General features: G+C 40.0%; 3 protein-coding genes across 4 annotated transcripts; 2 read left to right on the top strand and 1 right to left on the bottom strand.

Moving 5' to 3' along the window:
- The first annotated feature begins 81 nt into the window (after positions 1–81).
- Positions 82–5,791, top strand: rab34a (RAB34, member RAS oncogene family a). 2 transcript variants are annotated; one of them, XM_077494246.1, is made up of 11 exons: positions 82–330; positions 1,492–1,571; positions 1,777–1,868; positions 1,946–2,011; positions 2,322–2,423; positions 2,503–2,567; positions 3,845–3,896; positions 4,167–4,248; positions 4,353–4,443; positions 4,872–4,979; positions 5,063–5,790. In XM_077494246.1, the coding sequence occupies exons 2-11, from the start codon at positions 1,497–1,499 to the stop codon at positions 5,122–5,124; spliced, it is 795 nt and encodes a 264-aa protein (XP_077350372.1). In that variant the 5' UTR covers positions 82–330; positions 1,492–1,496; the 3' UTR covers positions 5,125–5,790. The 2 variants fall into 2 exon arrangements, with proteins under 2 accessions (XP_077350372.1, XP_077350373.1); XM_077494247.1 differs by lacking the exon at positions 82–330 and adding an exon at positions 374–561 and having other exon boundaries at positions 5,063–5,791.
- LOC144000434 (adenine phosphoribosyltransferase) lies at positions 5,622–14,039 on the bottom strand. Its single transcript, XM_077494252.1, has 6 exons — positions 13,878–14,039; positions 10,827–11,032; positions 10,665–10,758; positions 8,405–8,551; positions 8,220–8,315; positions 5,622–6,695 (listed from the first exon to the last, which is right to left on the bottom strand). Exons 2-6 carry the CDS (start codon positions 10,950–10,952, stop codon positions 6,553–6,555), a joined length of 606 nt encoding a protein of 201 aa, XP_077350378.1. The 5' UTR covers positions 10,953–11,032; positions 13,878–14,039; the 3' UTR covers positions 5,622–6,552.
- On the top strand, positions 13,309–17,684 carry proca1 (protein interacting with cyclin A1). The gene is made up of 4 exons (XM_077494234.1): positions 13,309–14,109; positions 14,381–14,513; positions 15,781–15,915; positions 15,997–17,684. Exons 1-4 carry the CDS (start codon positions 13,845–13,847, stop codon positions 17,537–17,539), a joined length of 2,076 nt encoding a protein of 691 aa, XP_077350360.1. The 5' UTR covers positions 13,309–13,844; the 3' UTR covers positions 17,540–17,684.
- Positions 17,685–18,158: the final 474 nt, after the last annotated feature.

Here is an 18,158-nt window from a genome sequence, read left to right as displayed (position 1 = left end):
CAACCGCCAACTGTTCCCGTATACATCACGTCCGGTTGTACTTCCTCATTCCTCATCAGATCCGGTGGTTTGTTCTTTCGTCCAGCAGGGGTCGCGGTGTACTGAGGAGAAATGCTATCATCTGGGCTCTGCGGTTTAAGTTTTGCTGCTGCTTCTCCCGTTTTCGTCTTTTCTTTACGAATATTTCTTCGCCACCATTACGCACAAAAAGACACAATTTGTCACTCCTGCCATGAACATGACCGCGTTGGCCTCACATTGAATGACAATTGGAGCTGAAAGGGAGGAAAAAGACAAAAAGAAGAGCGACCACCACCTCGTCTTGCTAAGGTAAGGTCTTTTTTTTTTTTTTTTTCCTTTTTTCTTTTTTGCCAGTTTTACCGTTAACGTCAATTCACGTACTTTTCTTTTATATAAGTGTGCTTTTACGTTATATTGTGTGCTAAAGGTTATTTTAAAAGGACACATTTGGAGTGATGTTGCCTTGAGAAGTCTAGTTGGAACCGAGCAACTCTGTAAATTCGTCTTCTTTTCCACGTTTTACGAACAATGGGATTAGAAGTAAGATGATAAACCGATTAAAGTTGTCTGTTCCTTTTCCCCCTGTCATTAATACAAAATCACCGTGCTTTTTCCTGTATTTCTCTTTCAAGTCGACTTTGTGAGTCAGTCTTTCCCACAGCATTCTTTCAAACAAGCCCTCGCGGAGGACCACACACCGTCGCAGATTTTTGTAAAAACACGTTCGCACAATTAATGCAACACCATCCGGACTAAAGTGTGATTAAAGTCGTGTACTGTGCTAATAAATGCCGGAGACTTTTAGGAGGCTAGCAAAATTAAGAGGAGATGGACGCGTTGCTGGTCTGTTAGCGTCACCATGGCAACAGACTCAACGCCACTCGATGCCTTGATTGTGAATTAAAAAATAAACAAAAAACAATTCCATTTTCATTTTGCCTGTTTGAAAGAACCACAAACACAACTGTGCCTTAAAGTACGTCTCACTTAATGCTAAAACAACCTCACAAATACATACATTATACATCACATGAATCACAGTGTATTCTTTACCATCTGCAAAAAAACAAAAAAAAAAACACTTTTTTTTTTTTTTCACCGTGTAAAGGAAGCATTTGCATTGTTTGGAAATGACAATAGGTAGTGAAACACTTTGTCCAAGGTGTGCAAACCAGTAGAAGCAGCTCAATATCGTGCTCAATGCTTCGCACCCTGTCTCTAAGGGAGAGGAGTGGATAGAACATTTGTTTGTTTGTTTGTTTGTTTGTTTGTTTTAGAACAAAAATCTCGGCGTCCTTTTTTGGTGAACAACAAGAGCTACTATGCAGAGCCCCTGCAGATTAATATTGGTCGTGGTAATTCTGCATGGAGTGCTGGCTATTTTATTGTTACTTGACGGGGGGAAAATGAATCATCCAGCATTTAAGCACCTCTCTCTAATAAATATATTACTGTTACTCCAACCAACAGGGCTGATGTCGAGGCGAGGTCCAATCATGAGCGTCTTACCGCCAGTCCGCAAGGATCGCATCATCCCACGGCTCCCTCACGTAAAAACATTCCTTTCATGTCATCCACACCACTCTACATCCTGTTACAAAAATGTCAACAAATTTCAGTGTAAAAGAATGACATTTAGGATATTTCTATTGCTGTCAAAGTGGCTCAGATTTGACCGGAACAGTATGTAAGGGTTTGAAGAGAAAAAACAAAACAAAACAAAAACGCTGACCTAATACGTGCATCCATCCATAGTGTTTCTGCGAAGAAGCTGCACTCCACGTCGAGTGCGATTTCAACCCCAAAGTGAAGGCGGCATGCCAGGAGCAGCGCACCGGCACAGTCGGGTGCGTTTGAGGGCAAAAAAGAAGAAGTGATGATGAGGCGTTCACAGCTTGATGCCTCTTGTCTTCGTTTTCTGCAGGTTTAAAATTGCCAAGGTCATTGTAGTGGGCGACTTGGCCGTGGGCAAAACCTGTCTGATTAACAGGTAACGTTACAACATTCAAAAGGTTTATTTGTGGTAGCATTGAGCAATGACATTCTTACTTTGCAAGTCTCCTTTTGCCAACAATATATCAAGAATAGAGGAAAAAAGGTGCAATTTGAAAAAAATGAACTCAACTTTATTTATAAAGAACTTGAAAACAACCATCGCATTACCTTGCTTCTGATTTTCTTGTGCTTCTTGACTTGCTCATGTGTAAATTTTTTTAGATCAAATGACTTGACTTCAAGTGTTGCTCATGGGCCTATTCTAAAAATAGCTTAACGCTTATGCGACATTATGATCTCTTTAGGTTTTGCAAGGACGCTTTTGACAAGAACTACAAGGCCACCATCGGTGTGGACTTTGAGATGGAGCGCTTCGAGGTGCTCGGCGTTCCTTTTAGCCTGCAGCTGTAAGTCCGAGGCATTAAAATATATTGCCGCTGCACGTGGACCTTCTGTGACTCTGCACTTTTCGTCTGGACATTTAAGGTGGGATACGGCGGGTCAGGAGAGGTTCAAGTGTATCGCTTCCACGTACTACAGGGCAGCACAGGGTGAGTGACCCAACGGCTACGTTCATCCGTCCACGTATTCACCACAATGTCACATGTACTTCCAGGTGGCACCACTAGTAGACCCTGGCATATTATGACCAAGGCAGAGCCATCAAGAAAATGGGGGATTTGGTTCCAAGTCGTCTTTTTATAAGTGGCTAATTAGATTCCTTTAAAGTACGTGGAAAATAATTTCACCTTTTGGGGCAAACCTAGCTGCCAACCACCGTGAACCAACTCTTCCAATTACTTGATTTAAAGTTCAAGTTAAAGGGGAAATTAAAAAAAAAAAAAATGACCATAATATTCTATGTGACCTCACTAGTCTAAACATGACATTCTGATTAATATTACATTTGTGGAATTATAAGTTAAGCAGCAAAATCCAGTGATTAGCCATTTCAGGGGGCGGCCATTTTGTCACTTGCTGTCGACGTCAATGTTGCTCAGGTCTCAGGTAACAACCAATCACAGCTCAGCTTGCTCTGCCTGAGCAACTGTGATGTCATCGTCAGTTGACAGCAAGTGGCAAAATGGCCGCCTTCTGAGATGGACAAAATCGGTTGGATTTTGCTTCATAGCTCATATTTCCGCAAATGTAATATTAATCAGAATATTATGTTTAGACTAGTGAGGTCACATATATTATTGTCAAGTAATGTTTAAGGCTGACTTCCACTTTAAAATCACGACAATTTGAAAACGCCAGCACTCGTCAAAAGATCGGTAAAGTCACTCTAGTTAATATACTAGCATGGTATGTATTAGCGCCAGGTAAGCGTGTCTTTTGAAATCGAAATTACATCAATCAACCAACGTTGTTCCTTTTTTAATTTAAATCATATACTGTGCCATATTGTACTTTTGTATTAAATTAGTGTTGGGTACATGTGGGTCTCATGCATCTAAGTCTGTTTTTCAACTTTCTATTTTGTGAGAAATATTTTTTTTTTTTGTATGTCAGCCGCATGTCTGACATTTTCCACAAAGCAAACCGCATGACAATTGTTAAAAAATGTAGTGTGTTGTGATTATTTGAAGTGTGCTCTTGTCCAAAGTCTCAATAGAAACAAATGAAGTTGAGAGGTGGGACCGTTCTCACTCTCGTGTTACCTAAGATGTATATCTGATGGCACAACCTCCAACACAAGTTTTGATTTCAGGTCAACGGTCGTCACTTACATTCTGTCACCTGGAAGTACGCCCATATTGTTTACAAACATGAGGAAAAAGTGACTCAAACTATCTTCTGGATGTCACATTGCTTTTTCTTGCAGTGGTGATTATCGTGTTTGATGTTACCGACGTGGCGTCTTTGGAACACAGCAGGTAAACTAGCATCCATCGCCTCTTTTTTTTCATTTCAGTGGAATCACTTCGGCTTGGTTGAGTGCCAGAGTTCAGGTTGGGTTAGGATTGGTTATAATTTATTTAGTTTTAGTTGGGTAATGCTTGTTAGGTTAGATGAATGGTCGTTTGGGATTGGTTCTAGTTAGTTTCAAACTAAAGATTGATTTATGGTTAGGAATAGAATTTGGTTTAGTTAGTATTAGTTAGGACAAGGATTGGTTGGGGTTATCATGTGCCGTTTCGTTTCAGGCAATGGCTTGAAGACGCCCTGAGAGAAAACGACCCCACGGCAGTTCAACTCTTTCTGGTTGGCACCAAGAAAGACCTGAGCGTCAGTCTGACATTCTTTCATGGCTGCGTCCTTGACTGGATGCAACGATCATTTTTATTTCTAACAGGTCACAGCATATGATTGTCATGTTGTTTGTCTGGCAGTCTCCTGCTCAGTACGCTCAGATTGAACGAGACGCCCTCGAGGTGGCGCAGGAGATGCGAGCCGAGTATTGGGCGCTGTCGTCGCTCACAGGTGATGTGAATGCTGCTGACAACATGAGAACAATTACGACTGAATTAAAGTTGTAATCGAATGAGAATAAAGTGGTATTTTTCAGTTGGGGAAAAAAAGTAGTATGAGATGCAGGACCTGCCATATTGTTTTAAAAATGTAAGATTATTGCTTTCTAGGAACATAACCTTTTCATCTGACAAAAGACGCAGTATTTTTTAATTAAAAACATTATTGTGAGATCACTAATTTTCTCTAAGGAAAAAAAAAAACATCCTAGAAAATGAATATTTTTCTTTGAAATGCCTTTTTACTTCTGTTTCCTCATTTAAAAAAATAATCTTGTAAGATGGCCATTTCTCGGGGAAAGCGTAAAATAAATGTAAAATATCCTTTAAAAAATGGTTTCAAGGATTTCAATATCTGTCTATCCGTGGCCTCTCCAAAAGGAGAGAACGTGAAGAAATTCTTCTTTCGGGTGGCGTCGCTGGCGTTCGAGACCAACGTCCTCGCCGAGCTGGAGAGGAGCGGAACCAGGCAAATAGGCACCATCGTCAGTGAGTATCCAAAGAACAAAATCGAACCAAGTCAAAATGCTACAACATCATCCAAACGTTTGACAACTGTGTGGTCCTTATAGAAATCCAGAGCACCGGCAGCAATGCGTCCAAGAAGAAGAAGCATCTGGCCTGCTGTCAGTGACGCTGCCTTTAAAGGCAGAAGAAGGTACGCAAGGGGAAAAAAAAGGACGCCACCGTACTGTGGTGGACGCACACGGGAGAGGGAAGGTGTCAAATTTTCCTGGCCCGGTGACCACTTTTCCTCATGTACTGCTAACGTGTGAGTCCTAATGTACATTGGGAGTTTGAATACAACACGATCGCCTTTCAACAAAAGATGTCCGCACTCAAACTTATTTTCAGGCTGTTATTTTAGCCAATCAGAAGCCTGAAAAAGCAACAGGAACTACTTTTACCTAATATACCCTCTATATACATCTTGAGTTTGCTTTATGACGCTGACAATTCCAAGCATACCTGAATGCAACAACAAATCAAGTGACAGATTTTTTTTTTTTTCTTCTTGACAAAAAGGGACGAAAGCTTTGAAAAATACAAAAAGTACGTCGAGTCTTGGGCGAAAAATGACTGATTGCAAGACATTTTGTGGAGAAAAAAAAATTCTAGTATTTCTCTAAAAAAAAAAAAAATGACTGTAAGACTGTTACTATTTTTCCTGTGACATATAACAATGTTAAAAAAAAAATCCCTCCATCCATTTTCCAAACAGCTTATTCCTGCCAAGAAAAAAAAATCAGATTTTATTCTTGAAAATACTTTTTTCTTTTCTTTTTTTTTTGGGGGGGGGGGGGGGGGGTCAGTATTATTTTGTGTACAATTTTTTCAAATATTCAGTAAAAATGTGTATCTCTTTCCAGTTTATGTTCATCCTGAGCAATAAAAGAACCACAAGGTTTGTTTTGATGCATTCAAGTATACTTAGAATGAAGTTTTACCACTAACCAAACCCAGACGAACATTAACATGTGTTAAAAATATAAAAGTATCAAATATTAACAGTGGCTCATGTATGGAGACAATAGTAGCAGACATATTCTGCTGTTAAATCAAGTATTTCAGCAACAATGACCACCCGAAATGTCATCTGTAGCGTAAATCACAATTTCTGTGTAAGCAAAAAGGGTGAAATGCATTCCAAAAAAATGTACATTTTCTGCCTTACGTGAGACTCACACTGCCGCCTCTATGCCAAAGAAATTTACACATCGTTAACACAATCGGTGCGGGACTCGCTCTTCCAAACTCAAAATAACAAATGAGGTACGTTAAAGGTAAAACGGCACGTGCAGGCACTTACCTGCCTTTTTTTTTGTTCTTTTTAAAAAATTTCTGTCAATTAAATAACGAAAGCAATCCTTGCAAACAACACTAACAGTAAAAGGATGCAAGCCTGATTAGTTACGTGAACTTGCTCTTGTTGCCATTAAGTGTTAAAAAGGGAACATTTTTCAAACGTTGCGTCATGTTCCTGCAACTACTATGATGTTTCGAAAGTTCACAATAAAATTCTTTCAAAGGAATGTTTGGAACATGTCGTCAAGTCCTCTTTTCATTTCGGGAAGCTTTTGAAGGTGTCTAAATGTTTGCCATCAATTTGACTCTGGAGCTCCTCAGGGATGCAGTGCGAGCATTTGTAATTGTCTTGAATCCACTTGCCTCCTTCCGTGTTCTCCATGGCCACTGCGGCCACACCTGCGCAACACACGTCCCAAGTTATCACTCTCACAAAATTGTCACATATAAAATCAAGTCAATAAATAGAAAGGGGGGAAATTTGTTTTTGAGAAGGGCGGAGGAGTCTTCGTTTATGACAAGAAGAAAAATGTAAATACCGTAAGTGTCACATAATAAAATTAAGAAGGGGGAACAATTTTGGGGTGGAGGTAGGTTAACTCATTCACTGCCAGTCATTATAGAAAATTTTTACATTTCCAATACTCACGTGATATTACATTCAATAATTATATATAAACCGAATCTACCAAATAACAGAATAGACTCCCTACTTTTTGTCCCGTCCCGTTCTTTTATAATTGACAGCAGAAAAATGTAGGTTTGCCAAAATACAGCCATTTCTCCCATGGACTCTGAAACTGTGTTTATTTCCTATAAAATGGGGCAATGATGTCATCTACCGGTGGTTGGGCATCAGTAAAGTTGTTTCCAAGTTTGATATTTACAGTGGAGCATGCTCAGATTCGCCCCCATTTAGCACCGCTCTAAAAAATACAATTGACAAGTATACTTGTCAAAGGCAGTGAATTTAAAAGTCATAATTATATAAAAATACAATACTATGAGAAAAAGGGATTTTTTTTTTTTATGTAATGTTTGCACAATAAAGTTGCAATATGAAAAAAACATTTACAAAAGAGCTACTAAATTACAGGATTTTATTTATTTATTTTTTTGCTCAGAGTTTAACAAAACTTTATAATAAATGAAGTTCTATTATAACAAAAAAAAAAGCTGTAAAGTTGGCATATTAGCCATAAAATTAGGAGAATTTTCATTTCAAAATAATGTTAGAAACATTTTACAATATTACCATGATACTTGAAATGGTTTTTTTTGTTTTTGTTTTTGTTTTTTGGCAAAAAGTCACCATGCTAGGATAGTGGTTATAAAATTACAAACATTGTTTCTTTAAAGTAATGATTGTTGCAAATTTTGGAGTCAGAGAAGTTAGAAAGTTAAGATAGTTAGAAAATTTTAAGATTTTTTTTTTTTTTTGAGAGAAAACTAATCAGTTAAGAGACTTTAAAAAATAATGTCAGCAAATTATGTATTACCACAAAAAAAAACGTTATTACGGGGCAGAATAAAAGTTGCCAAGTTAAGCAAATAAACAACAATTACAAGCAAAAAAAAAATGCATTATTCGAGAAAAAAAAAAAGTCAAATAGTTCCAAAGTTAGTTGACAAACTGAAGAAAAAAACAGGAAAAAGTTACAATGTCAAATTCTGAGAATCTTCTTTTCAAAGTATTGTTAGGGGGGGGGGAAAGCTGCAATATTACAAACATAAAGTTTTGGATTTCTTTTCCACTTAGAATTACAGTCAGAATGTGACAAGGGAAAAAATTGATTACTTGAAATAAACGTATTATTGAGCTATTATTATCCATAAAATTTGGAGAAATTGTTGAAAGTAATGTTAGGAAGTAATCTGTAGTGTATTGCAAGTGAAAAGGTGGCGTGCAAATGAAAGTCTTACCCACTATGGTGGCGCCCATCTTCTCCAGCAGCTGGATGGCGGCCTTCATGGTTCCTCCGGTCTCGATCCACTGGTCCACTAACAGCACCCGCACACCTTCAAGACACATTCAACAAGTTGCACGAAAAGATTCTGGCCAATAAAATTGCTCGTTTGCCGTTGTGTTAATCTGGCTAGCAGCTCACCCGGTTTGATCACATCGTCTCGTACCTCCATCATCTTCTCCCTGCCCGTGTAGTCGCTGTACGTCTGCCGTTGGCTGCTCACGCAAAGATGTCCCGCTTTGCGCACGGCCAGGAAGCCTTTGCCCAACGTGCTGGCGATAGCCGCCCCTGCCGAAAAAGTTCAAAGTTCACGGCGTCACAATTTGAAAGCGTTTTAGCTGTGCTGAGGGAATTTTGCCAGAGGACGTTCAACAAACAACAATCAAATTACATTTTTTATCTGCCATTTCATGGAAACTAATGCAATACTTTATCAGTGATTATCAAACCACGTCAAATTTCCATAACATTTTGCACCCACAGTAATTTCAGCTAAAAACAAACAGTTCTCAAAGATTAAAACTACGTGTTTACGCATACAAATCAGTGGACGCCTTTGCCGATTTATGTCACACATTTGTGACTTTAGTTACACATTTGTGGATTCTCGTTACACATTTGTGACTTTGGTTACGGATGCAAATTCGTTTTACATATTTGTGGATCAAAATAGGCATTTGTAGATAGTTTTGGCACAATAATGGCCCCATACAAAACTTGATGCAACACAATCCTAATGAGAATTCTGTATTTGTACACAGGGGCCCACAAGATCATTTCCCGTTGAACAAATGTCGAGTCGTGCTTAAGCTGATGTGCTGCCTGACATTCTTGCACAACTAATTTTAGTCACTCTGGCAACCGGCGGCTTGGCTTGACTGACACCCGAGAAGGCCAGTGCCTCCCCGCCCCTTGCAAAAGTATTGGAACACCTGAGGCCTGTTCCTTTTTTGTTACCCGAGACTGAAAACTTTGATTTGAAATTATTTGGAAGCAAGCGCCACATTTTTAGGTGAGCTCAACTTTTCTTTTGAGGCCATTTGGGGCGATCAATGGAAGGTTTCGTTCTGGAGATTAAAAACTCTGATTGCATTTCTATAGTCTCATTAAATAGGTCATTTTCCCCGGGTTGTAACTGTAGAAGAAACTTTGATATTGCGTTTCAATTACTGTATTTGAAAAGTGACTGGTAAATGTTGAACTCCTGACCCTTGCATGTTTCCTACTTGTTGGTTATTACATCCCGTTTAAATCTTTCGCCATAGAAATTACACTTCACTCTTGCAGGATTGCAACTTAACTAGAAAATAAGTTAACTATTCTCCAGTCTTTTTTTTCCATAAATTCATTCATTCATTTATTTGTTCATTTATTTCAGGCAGTAGTCAACGTCAACAATATATCAATTTTACTAGACAAATTTTTCAAAACCTAGCCTGAAAAGGAGTTGGAGGAAGAAAAACTTAATTTCATTTAGAAAAAAATACTTTCTAAAAATGAAATCAATTTTTAAAAAAATCTCTGTTCTCGTAAAAAGAGGATTTATTTTCAAAAATATGAATGAAAGTTTAACAAAAAAATCTTTCCTTTGGTTTATTTTGCAAAAATAGGATGTTTTTTCTCCATTTAAAAAAAAAAACATGATTACTTTTATTAATAGAACATTGTTTTCATATTTTTATTTTAACTCCTGATGTTTTTATGGTAATGTTTTAACATTATTCTTCAGAGATTACAACTTTAGAAAAACATGTTTAAAAAATATTCTCATAAAATTACATTTTTTTTTCTTTCTGTAAAATTACAAAAACAACTTTATTCTCATAAATTACTATAGTTTTTTATAGGGAATAAATGCCTGACTGTTTTGACTGGTTTTCCACTTTAGTACTAAGATACAACTTTTGCAAAATGTGATTTTATTCTTAGAAAATGACAAAAATAACTTTATTCTCATAAATTACTATAGTTTTTTATAGGGAATAAATGCCTGACTGTTTTGACTGGTTTTCCACATTAGTACTAAGATTACAACTTTTGCAAAATTTTATTCTTAGAAAATGACACATTTTCTTTTCATTTACCCAATTAAAAGAAACTGACATTTTCTTAAAGTGAACTTTATTCTGCCAATTTTTTGTTCTTAAAAAAATTCTTCCAATTTTTTAAGGGGTTGACGGCTAGAAGAAGTGTCTGTTTTTCACATCTAACGAGTAGAAATTACGTAAGTGAGTATTGTCATTTAGCAGTCAACAAATCACAAAACCACACAAACAATTATGCATGTTTCTGAGGGGACCTGTTAAAATGTGGTGGACACACAGACAGATCTCGCCCCTTTTTGGGGCTGTTACTTGCCACTCCCCCATAAAAAAAATACATAAATAAAATGAGTTTGCACCTAGAATGAATCCCATGGCGTCGATGCCGGCCACCAAGTCGACGGTGTCGTGGCGGAAAGGGCCAAGCAGGTCGTTGACACAGTCCGCCAGGGCCTGGGGGGTCAAAGGGCGGCTGGTGGGACGGCCGTAGCGTTTCAAGATAAGCAAATTGAAGCAAATACCTGTGAGTTGCAGTAGAGTCTGGACGGGTCCAGCCAGGCGAATTCCGGCCCTTTGGTGTTGGGCGCCATCAGCGCCAGATACCAGGCCCGAGCACCGTCTGCCGGAGCTCGTTCCCACACGTCCATGCCGCTCCGCTCAAGGAGGTGCACTCAACTGGTAGCCCCCACAAAAGGGGTAGGTCGGGTGGGAGGGGCCGCTTGCCACACTTGTGTCACAAGAAAGAGGAAGAGCAGAATTTACATGAGGCCTACCGGCACGTGCTGCTCATCCATCAGTACAAAAAATATAAAATGCACATGCATTATGGCTCACTAGGTTAAATTGAGTGTCCCTTGCCCGAGATTACAGAATTATTTGTCAAATAGCCATCAATCAATGATTGGGGGGGCGGTGATTCATTGTATCAAACTGTAAAAACAAATACTCTAAAATAAAATGTAAAAAAAAAAAAAAAAAAAAATGCAACTTTACTCCCAAACTCTGTTTTCTAAATCATAAAAATATCCCCAAAACATTTTGATGCAAATCTACTTTTGTCTTGCAAAAATGTGCTTCTCAACAAAAATGATATAATTCTCATAAAATAAAAAAAAAATAATAATAATTTGGAAACAATTTCTCTGAAAATAATTTTCTAACAAAATCTGACCTTTTTTTTATTGTAAAATAACTCTCCAATAAAATGTGACTTTTCATTGGAAAATAATTATTAGCTAAAAAAAAAAAGCTACTTTATATCTCATAAATTAAAATGTATACATAAGCATTATGCAAGTCCCACACATGCAGTGCCTTCCCTTGTCCTCCAGAGGGCGATACACAGCAGCTTCTAAAAACCCCCCAACAAAAACTAAGCCTGACTTGCTCAAGTTCTTTTCCCCCAAAGTGCTGTTGAAACTTTGATATAAACATAAGTATAACTTTATAAGGAATTAAAAGAAATATACAACTCAAAAACCAACAAAACAAATTATTTAGAATAAGGTGGAATAAACTTTTACTCAATGCATATTGGTGACAACTCACCAAGTTAATGCAGCAAACAAGTACTTATTTGTTACTTTCAAAGTATTTGTGTGCAGATTGAATTGTACAAGAAATATTTGGAAGGCATAAGGACATTTTCATTTTATGTAAGTAAAATTTGCCAGTTAGTATAACAAAAGATCGTATCAAAATGTAATCCGTCAAAATCCCTCCAAAATGCTGACACAGGGCAAATAACTCGCACAGAAGGCGCCTTTATCAAGCGTGGAAATTGAATTGTTGCCAGGATTTGCCTACGTTGCCTCTGCTGATGTGACGTCAGTCCGTCACTCCCATTCCTGTGTCTGGCGAGGAGAGGCGGAGGCCTGCCCTGCGCCCGTACCCGCTTGTGATCCTGTGCCCGCTTTGTGACTCTCAGCGAGTCCGATGCCGGTTGCCAAATGCATGCGAAGCCGTAGCTAGTTTGTCAAACATTTCGGCAGCTTGAAGGTGAACAGAACACCGATCGATTGTGGTGCGTGCGTGTTGCTCCACGTCAGGGACGGTGCTATACTGGGATGGGAGAGGGCTGTAGCCCCATCAGAAATCTGTGTTCCACCAGTTATTTATTTATTTATTTATTTTGATAATGTAAAATAGATTCATAAATGATTCTCTCATTCCCACCATGTTGGTCAAGCCCCCGGGAGAGAAAAAGAAAACCTGGAGCCGTGCCTGCTAAACATTCCACACAAGAAAGACTTGTTGTCACCAGTGCATTGTGATGGCGCTCACAGGCCGCACGTGCTTGTTTCCATGGCGAAGTGGGATCCTCCGTGCGTGTTCCCAAAGTAAATCTCACCATGGAGGGAGACAGAAGTGAATTTGCATTGAAAAACAACAAAGAAATAGACACTACGCACATCCTCATCGTAGGAGAATGAAATAGATCATTTTGCAAAACTGCAAATTGGAGAAAATGACTTTTTTATCTTTAAAAAAATATTGGAAAAATAACTATTGACAAAGACTTAAATATTTATTTCCTTAAAGAAATATTTTTTTTATTTATATTTTTTTTTTACCTGGGACAAAAGTACAACTTTTTCTTGGGGGGGGGGGGGACCTTTCACCCCCATAAGATTACCATCCACCCTACAGGATTTTCTATAATAATATAGGTTTATTTTTTTTTAACAAAAAAAAAAAAAATCCATGATATTACAGCTTTTTATTAAAAAAAAAAAAAAATTATCGTAAAAGAATTAAAAAATAAATAAATTACTTTTTCTTAAAAAAAATCTGTGCTTGCAGCTTTTTTTCCCCCCTCAAAAAAACAAAGTTTCTTAAAAAAAAAAAAAAAAAAAAAAAAACTATTTCTGTCAGATTACATTTTTTTTTATTCTATTACAGCTTAAAAAAAACAAAAAACTCTAGCCCAACTCTCTCTTGGGAAAATATTATTCTTCACAAAAAAGCAACTTCTTCTTTGAAAAAGGAAATATTTTCCATACATTTTGGGAACGGTTTCCATTCGTCCAAGTGTTCCCCTCATTCAGAACAACAGCAACTCTTCACATTTCTCAGATGTCCTCATTTTCATAAGCACAATTTCAAAAAATTTTGATTTCCCTCCTTCCACCTTTTTTGGCCCATTTAAAGCTTTCGCAATCTCCCAGTCTACATTTTAACAATTGAATTCATTGCACAGGATTTCAAATTTCACCTCAAATCTCCTCCAGATTTTTGTCTTTTCAGCGTGTCCCTCATACTTGTTAGCGGGTGTGCAAAGGGAGGAAGGGGTTGCTAGGTTACTGGCGGTCAACTGTCATTGCATTGAGAGGTTCCCTCCCCCACAAGCCCCCCCGCACCCATGTTTACATCCAAACCCACATTGAATCAAGTCGATTAGCGGCTAACTCCTCCTAGTGTAGTCGAGGTATTAATCATCACACCACCCAAGTGGGAGGGCATCCAGACAGGCTAAAAGGCCCCCGGGGGAGCTGAGGGGTGAACCCCACCCCGGCGCTTACTTCTGTCTGCCCTCGGCCATGTGGTGGGTCGCCCTGGTGGTTCTGTCTTACCTGGACAGAGAGCTGGCGGTGGGCACCGCGGTCGGCCCGTCCCGAGGGAGGCTGCCCGAGGAGTGCGGCGGCCCGCGTGGCTCCCAGCCTTTTACGCGCATGGACCAGGCCAAGAGGAGGGGGCCCGGGGGCCCCTCGGAGGTGCTGACCAGGAGATCCAAACGAGGTTTCACGTATCCCGGAACGCTGTGGTGCGGAGCCGGAAACATGGCAGACCATTACGACCAACTAGGTAATCCTTCATGTGCATTCATATGCCTCATTTCCATGCACACATAAGTACACATGTAGCTTGTGGTCCATCCCAAATTATGTACAGCATGAAAAAGTTGACTGTTGCAAAAAACATACTCTACAAATAGTTTTGGACCTGCCTGATTGTGTTCCTCAGTTTTAATGATGCTATTTGCACTTGAAACAGACCTCTGAGGCGATCAGTCACAAATCATCAGGGAACTTCTCCATTCAGTTGACAGTAAAGTTTTTTGTTTGTTTGTTTTTAGGAGAATTTAAGGAGACGGACAGCTGCTGCCGCACACATGACCACTGCCCCCACGTCATCCACGCTTTCTCCTCCAAATACGGATTCACGAATTTCAAGTGGCACTCCATCTGTCACTGTGACTGTGACGAGGCGTAAGTAGCAAATTTTCAGCACTGAAAAACGTCAAGTCGTACTGTAAGAGTGATAAATTATAAATCAATTAAATGCTGTTTTTTGTTTTTCGTGAGATTCAGACTTTTTTCTGTATTCTCATAAGATAACAGATTTTTTTTCTTCTTTTTTGGGGGTGGGGGATGGGGGATCTCGTATGTATACATTTGATTTTTGGAAAAAGTCTGACTACCAGGATTATTATAGTTTTGGAATTGTCATTTTAATTAGTTTTTTTTTTTTTTTTATTGAGTTTTAATTAATTTTCAGGGGGTTCTGTTAGTTTTTTATTAGTTTTAGTCATTTCAAAAATTGCAAAGTTTTAGTTTCAGTATTAGTTGTTTTTTTTTTAATGTGTATTGCTTGTGTGCATTATTTAATAAACACTATGATAAAATGGAAAAAAAACCAAACACATTTCTTACCTAGCCTTGCATTTCGGCTCACTTAAATGAAAAAGCAGGCGAGCTGAGCCCATTGGAGCCAAAAGTCAAGCATGAAAAATTGTCAGGTGCGATGTCATTTGATTTGAAGGTGCTTTTCTATTGGCTGTTGCTAGACGGCGTTCACATATGTTTGACACACTTTCAAATGTCCTTGTTCTGATTAAATAAATATACTTAAAAAGAAATTTAAATACAACCCCAAAAGCTCATGCATTTAATTAATGACCAAACACTAAAACGAAGGACATTTTTCACTATAATTATATTTAAAACTACAATTTTCTTGTTTTAAAATAAGATTTCTCTCTCTCTCTCTCTCTCTCTCTCTCTCTCTCTCTCTCTCTCTCTCTCTCTCTCTCTCTCTCTCTCTCGCGCTCGCTCTCTCTCAAAAAGATGCAACTTTGTTGTCGAAAAAAACACACCTCTTCTCAGAGGATGACCTATTTTTTTTCTTAAAAAATACAACTATTTTGTAACGCGGAAAGTGTAATTTCTGGAGAAATTGCGTGGGAATGCTGAAAGCTGAATGCTAATGCATGAATGCTAAGCTGAATTCTTATGAAGAAAATTGAAGGATAAATTGTGAAAATTACAAAGATGGCAAAAAAGTGAGAACAATAAAATGCTATAATAATAATAATAATAATAATAATAATAATAATAATAAAGGTTAGAAACAACATAATCCCACAATAATTTTCTTCCTACTTGTATGATCCCGACTTTTCTGGATAGACTGAGTGGTGACCAATCCAGGGTGTAGTCCACCTTTGACCCCAAGTTTGCGTGTCCTGCTCCACAGGTTGAAAGCTTGCCTGCGCAAAGTCAACGACACGTCGTCCCGGGTGATGGGCCAGGCCTTCTTCAACGTGATCGGAGTGCCATGCTTTGAGCTGGTCTACGAGGAGCAGTGTGTTGAGCGCCAGTGGTATGGACTGTAAGTATCTTTACTCCGATCAGGCGCTCACGTCCATGCTTCCCCTCCCTTCCACTCTTTGTTTGCTTCCAATGAGCTCAGGTGCAAACGATACGAGAAGCTGCCCGTCGCCGTGCTGAAGGAGGCTGTCCCGTACGACTACGGCGGCATCGACGTCATCGACGTGCTGACCAGGGCTCCTCCCAAGAGGACCGACCACGATAAGCGGGAGAGCACGACGCGGGGCCCCGAGGAACCCTCACTCGGAAACGCGGTCAATGCTGCAGAGGACTTTATCAAGGTGCTCGCCACCGTCTCCTCCACATCCTCCGCTGACAAAGAGTCGCAAAGATCAGACAAGAAGACAACCAAAGACAAAGTGAAGAGGAAGAAGAAGAAGAAGAAGGGGAAAGGGGAGAAGAGGAAGCACAAAGTTCAAGTTGAAGGAGTGACAATTTCAGGTGGCGAAAAAGTCAAAGATGTTCCTTTGAGGAACGCCATCATCCACCCGACGGACACACAAAAACTGATTGATGGTCGGTCCGAGTCTTCCAGTGATGTCATGAAGGACCAACCACTGATGGAGACAGTTGAGTTGCGTCCAACAGTAGGACGAAGCAGTCCTCATGGAGCAAAATACGGGCGACCAAGCACGGAGAAAGTACCTCCGACTTCCCTTGAGGAGTTTCCTCAACTTGCTGATGATTCCACTAGCAACATTACTGCCATCCTCACGTTGCAAACTGAACAACGCCCTGGTGGTGAGAAGATCCTGCAATCTTGGGACAACATCTCAAGTGTCAAGTCTGCTTGGACAGCAGAAGAAAACAGACCTCCTGCTTGGTCTCCGTCACAAACCAAGCAACAGAGGAAGGGCAGGAAAAAGAAGAAGCTACGTACGACTTCCCCTGAGAAGATCCCACAGCCTGCGGATGCTCCCGTCCCCGCGATCCTGACATCACAACAACACCCCAACAAACGCATCCCTCAACCTGCAGTAAATTTCACCAACAACTTGAGCGTCACATCTCCAACAACAGAAGAAACCAATCCTCCTGCTCGCTTCTTGTCAAAAAAGGGCCGACCAAGCAAGGGTAGGAAAAAGGAGAAAGTACTCGCTACTTCCCAGATGGAGGTCGTTCAACCAGAACGTCAACACCCTGGTGAGAAGATCCCTCAACCTGAAGTCGAAAGTGTCCTTTCAATCCCTGTCATGCCGACGTCACAAGAAATCTTTCAATCTGTGCTCGATCCCTCCCCCAACCCGAGTGCCACTTCCATCCCAACGTCACAACCGGAACAACTCCCTGGCGAGAAGATCCCTCAACTTGCATCTTCGAGTACCACAAACCTCGAGTCACAACCTGAGCAACAAAGCCCAGGTGCGAGGCGACCAGCCGACGCCCAAAGAAGGCCCACGAAGCTTGGGAAGAAAGCGACGTCCGCTCACGTCCACCGTGGATTTCCCATCCCACAATTCCCCGGTTTGACATCGGCACCCGTGCCCGCCATGGAGAGAGTGGAAAAGTGGAGCACCGGGGTGAACGCCACCCGTCACACGAGCGCCATGCAGCGCTCCATCGAGAGAGCCAGAGAGCAGTTTGCATGGAAGAGGAGAAGAAAAGCGGCTCTGAGCGCCAGTTGACTTTTGCGGATGATGGATGAGGTTCAATCGGACACAATCATCTTCTGAAATTCGACATCTCAAGGAGAACAAATCACATTTGATTGTAGTGGAGGATCGTTTGTCGTATTGAGCATATCGTCAATAAAACTGACAAATAAGTGCAGCTGGTGTTTTGAGTTTTGGGTGGAATTTTGGTACAACTTTATTTAACTCTTTGACCGCCAAAAACATTTAATAACGATTAGTAAAATCACAATGTACACTATATGCTGCCATAAATATTAAATTACGTCAACTACATTTTTTTTTTTTTTTTATCAATGGGCAGTGCAACGTCTAAGTGCAGCGTGTCTGGTCAATGGGTTGTGGAATCAAAAACACTCGCTCACTTTGGCCAGAAGATGGCTGTTTACAAATAAAAAGCTCCAAAGCTCATTTGGCGAGGAATTTGTTGAATCACAGCATGCAAACTGAGACTGGGGCACGACACAGGAGACCCGAGCCAGGCAACCTTGGCCTCAAAGGCGCATTATACTCTTGCCTCTAACTTCATTTTTTCCAAGTAAATGCACACACAGAGCAGGCGAGACAAGTTGAATGAACTGGGCTCTTTTGTTCCAGCTCGCAAACCCTCAGT

This window comes from Festucalex cinctus, chromosome 13, assembly GCF_051991245.1.
Source record: "Festucalex cinctus isolate MCC-2025b chromosome 13, RoL_Fcin_1.0, whole genome shotgun sequence".
Taxonomy (NCBI): domain Eukaryota; kingdom Metazoa; phylum Chordata; class Actinopteri; order Syngnathiformes; family Syngnathidae; genus Festucalex; species Festucalex cinctus.
The sequence above is the reverse complement of the archived record's forward strand: the minus strand, read 5'-3'. Positions and strand labels throughout refer to the sequence as shown.

What these genes read in the sequence shown, in the direction of transcription:
- rab34a (XM_077494247.1), top strand. Translation starts at nt 1,497, where the DNA reads ATGTCGAGGCGAGGTCCAATCATGAGCGTCTTACCGCCAGTCCGCAAG. An exon ending in TCATCCCACGGCTCCCTCAC is followed by an intron (nt 1,572 to 1,776) that starts GTAAAAACATTC and finishes ATCCATCCATAG; the next exon opens with TGTTTCTGCGAAGAAGCTGC. An exon ending in AAAACCTGTCTGATTAACAG is followed by an intron (nt 2,012 to 2,321) that starts GTAACGTTACAA and finishes TGATCTCTTTAG; the next exon opens with GTTTTGCAAGGACGCTTTTG.
- LOC144000434 (XM_077494252.1), bottom strand. Translation starts at nt 10,952, where the DNA reads ATGGACGTGTGGGAACGAGCTCCGGCAGACGGTGCTCGGGCCTGGTAT. An exon ending in GACTCTACTGCAACTCACAG is followed by an intron (nt 10,759 to 10,826) that starts GTATTTGCTTCA and finishes TTGACCCCCCAG; the next exon opens with GCCCTGGCGGACTGTGTCAA. An exon ending in GATGGGCGCCACCATAGTGG is followed by an intron (nt 6,696 to 8,219) that starts GTAAGACTTTCA and finishes TGTGTTGCGCAG; the next exon opens with GTGTGGCCGCAGTGGCCATG.
- proca1 (XM_077494234.1), top strand. Translation starts at nt 13,845, where the DNA reads ATGTGGTGGGTCGCCCTGGTGGTTCTGTCTTACCTGGACAGAGAGCTG. An exon ending in CACTGTGACTGTGACGAGGC is followed by an intron (nt 14,514 to 15,780) that starts GTAAGTAGCAAA and finishes CCTGCTCCACAG; the next exon opens with GTTGAAAGCTTGCCTGCGCA. An exon ending in GAGCGCCAGTGGTATGGACT is followed by an intron (nt 15,916 to 15,996) that starts GTAAGTATCTTT and finishes CAATGAGCTCAG; the next exon opens with GTGCAAACGATACGAGAAGC.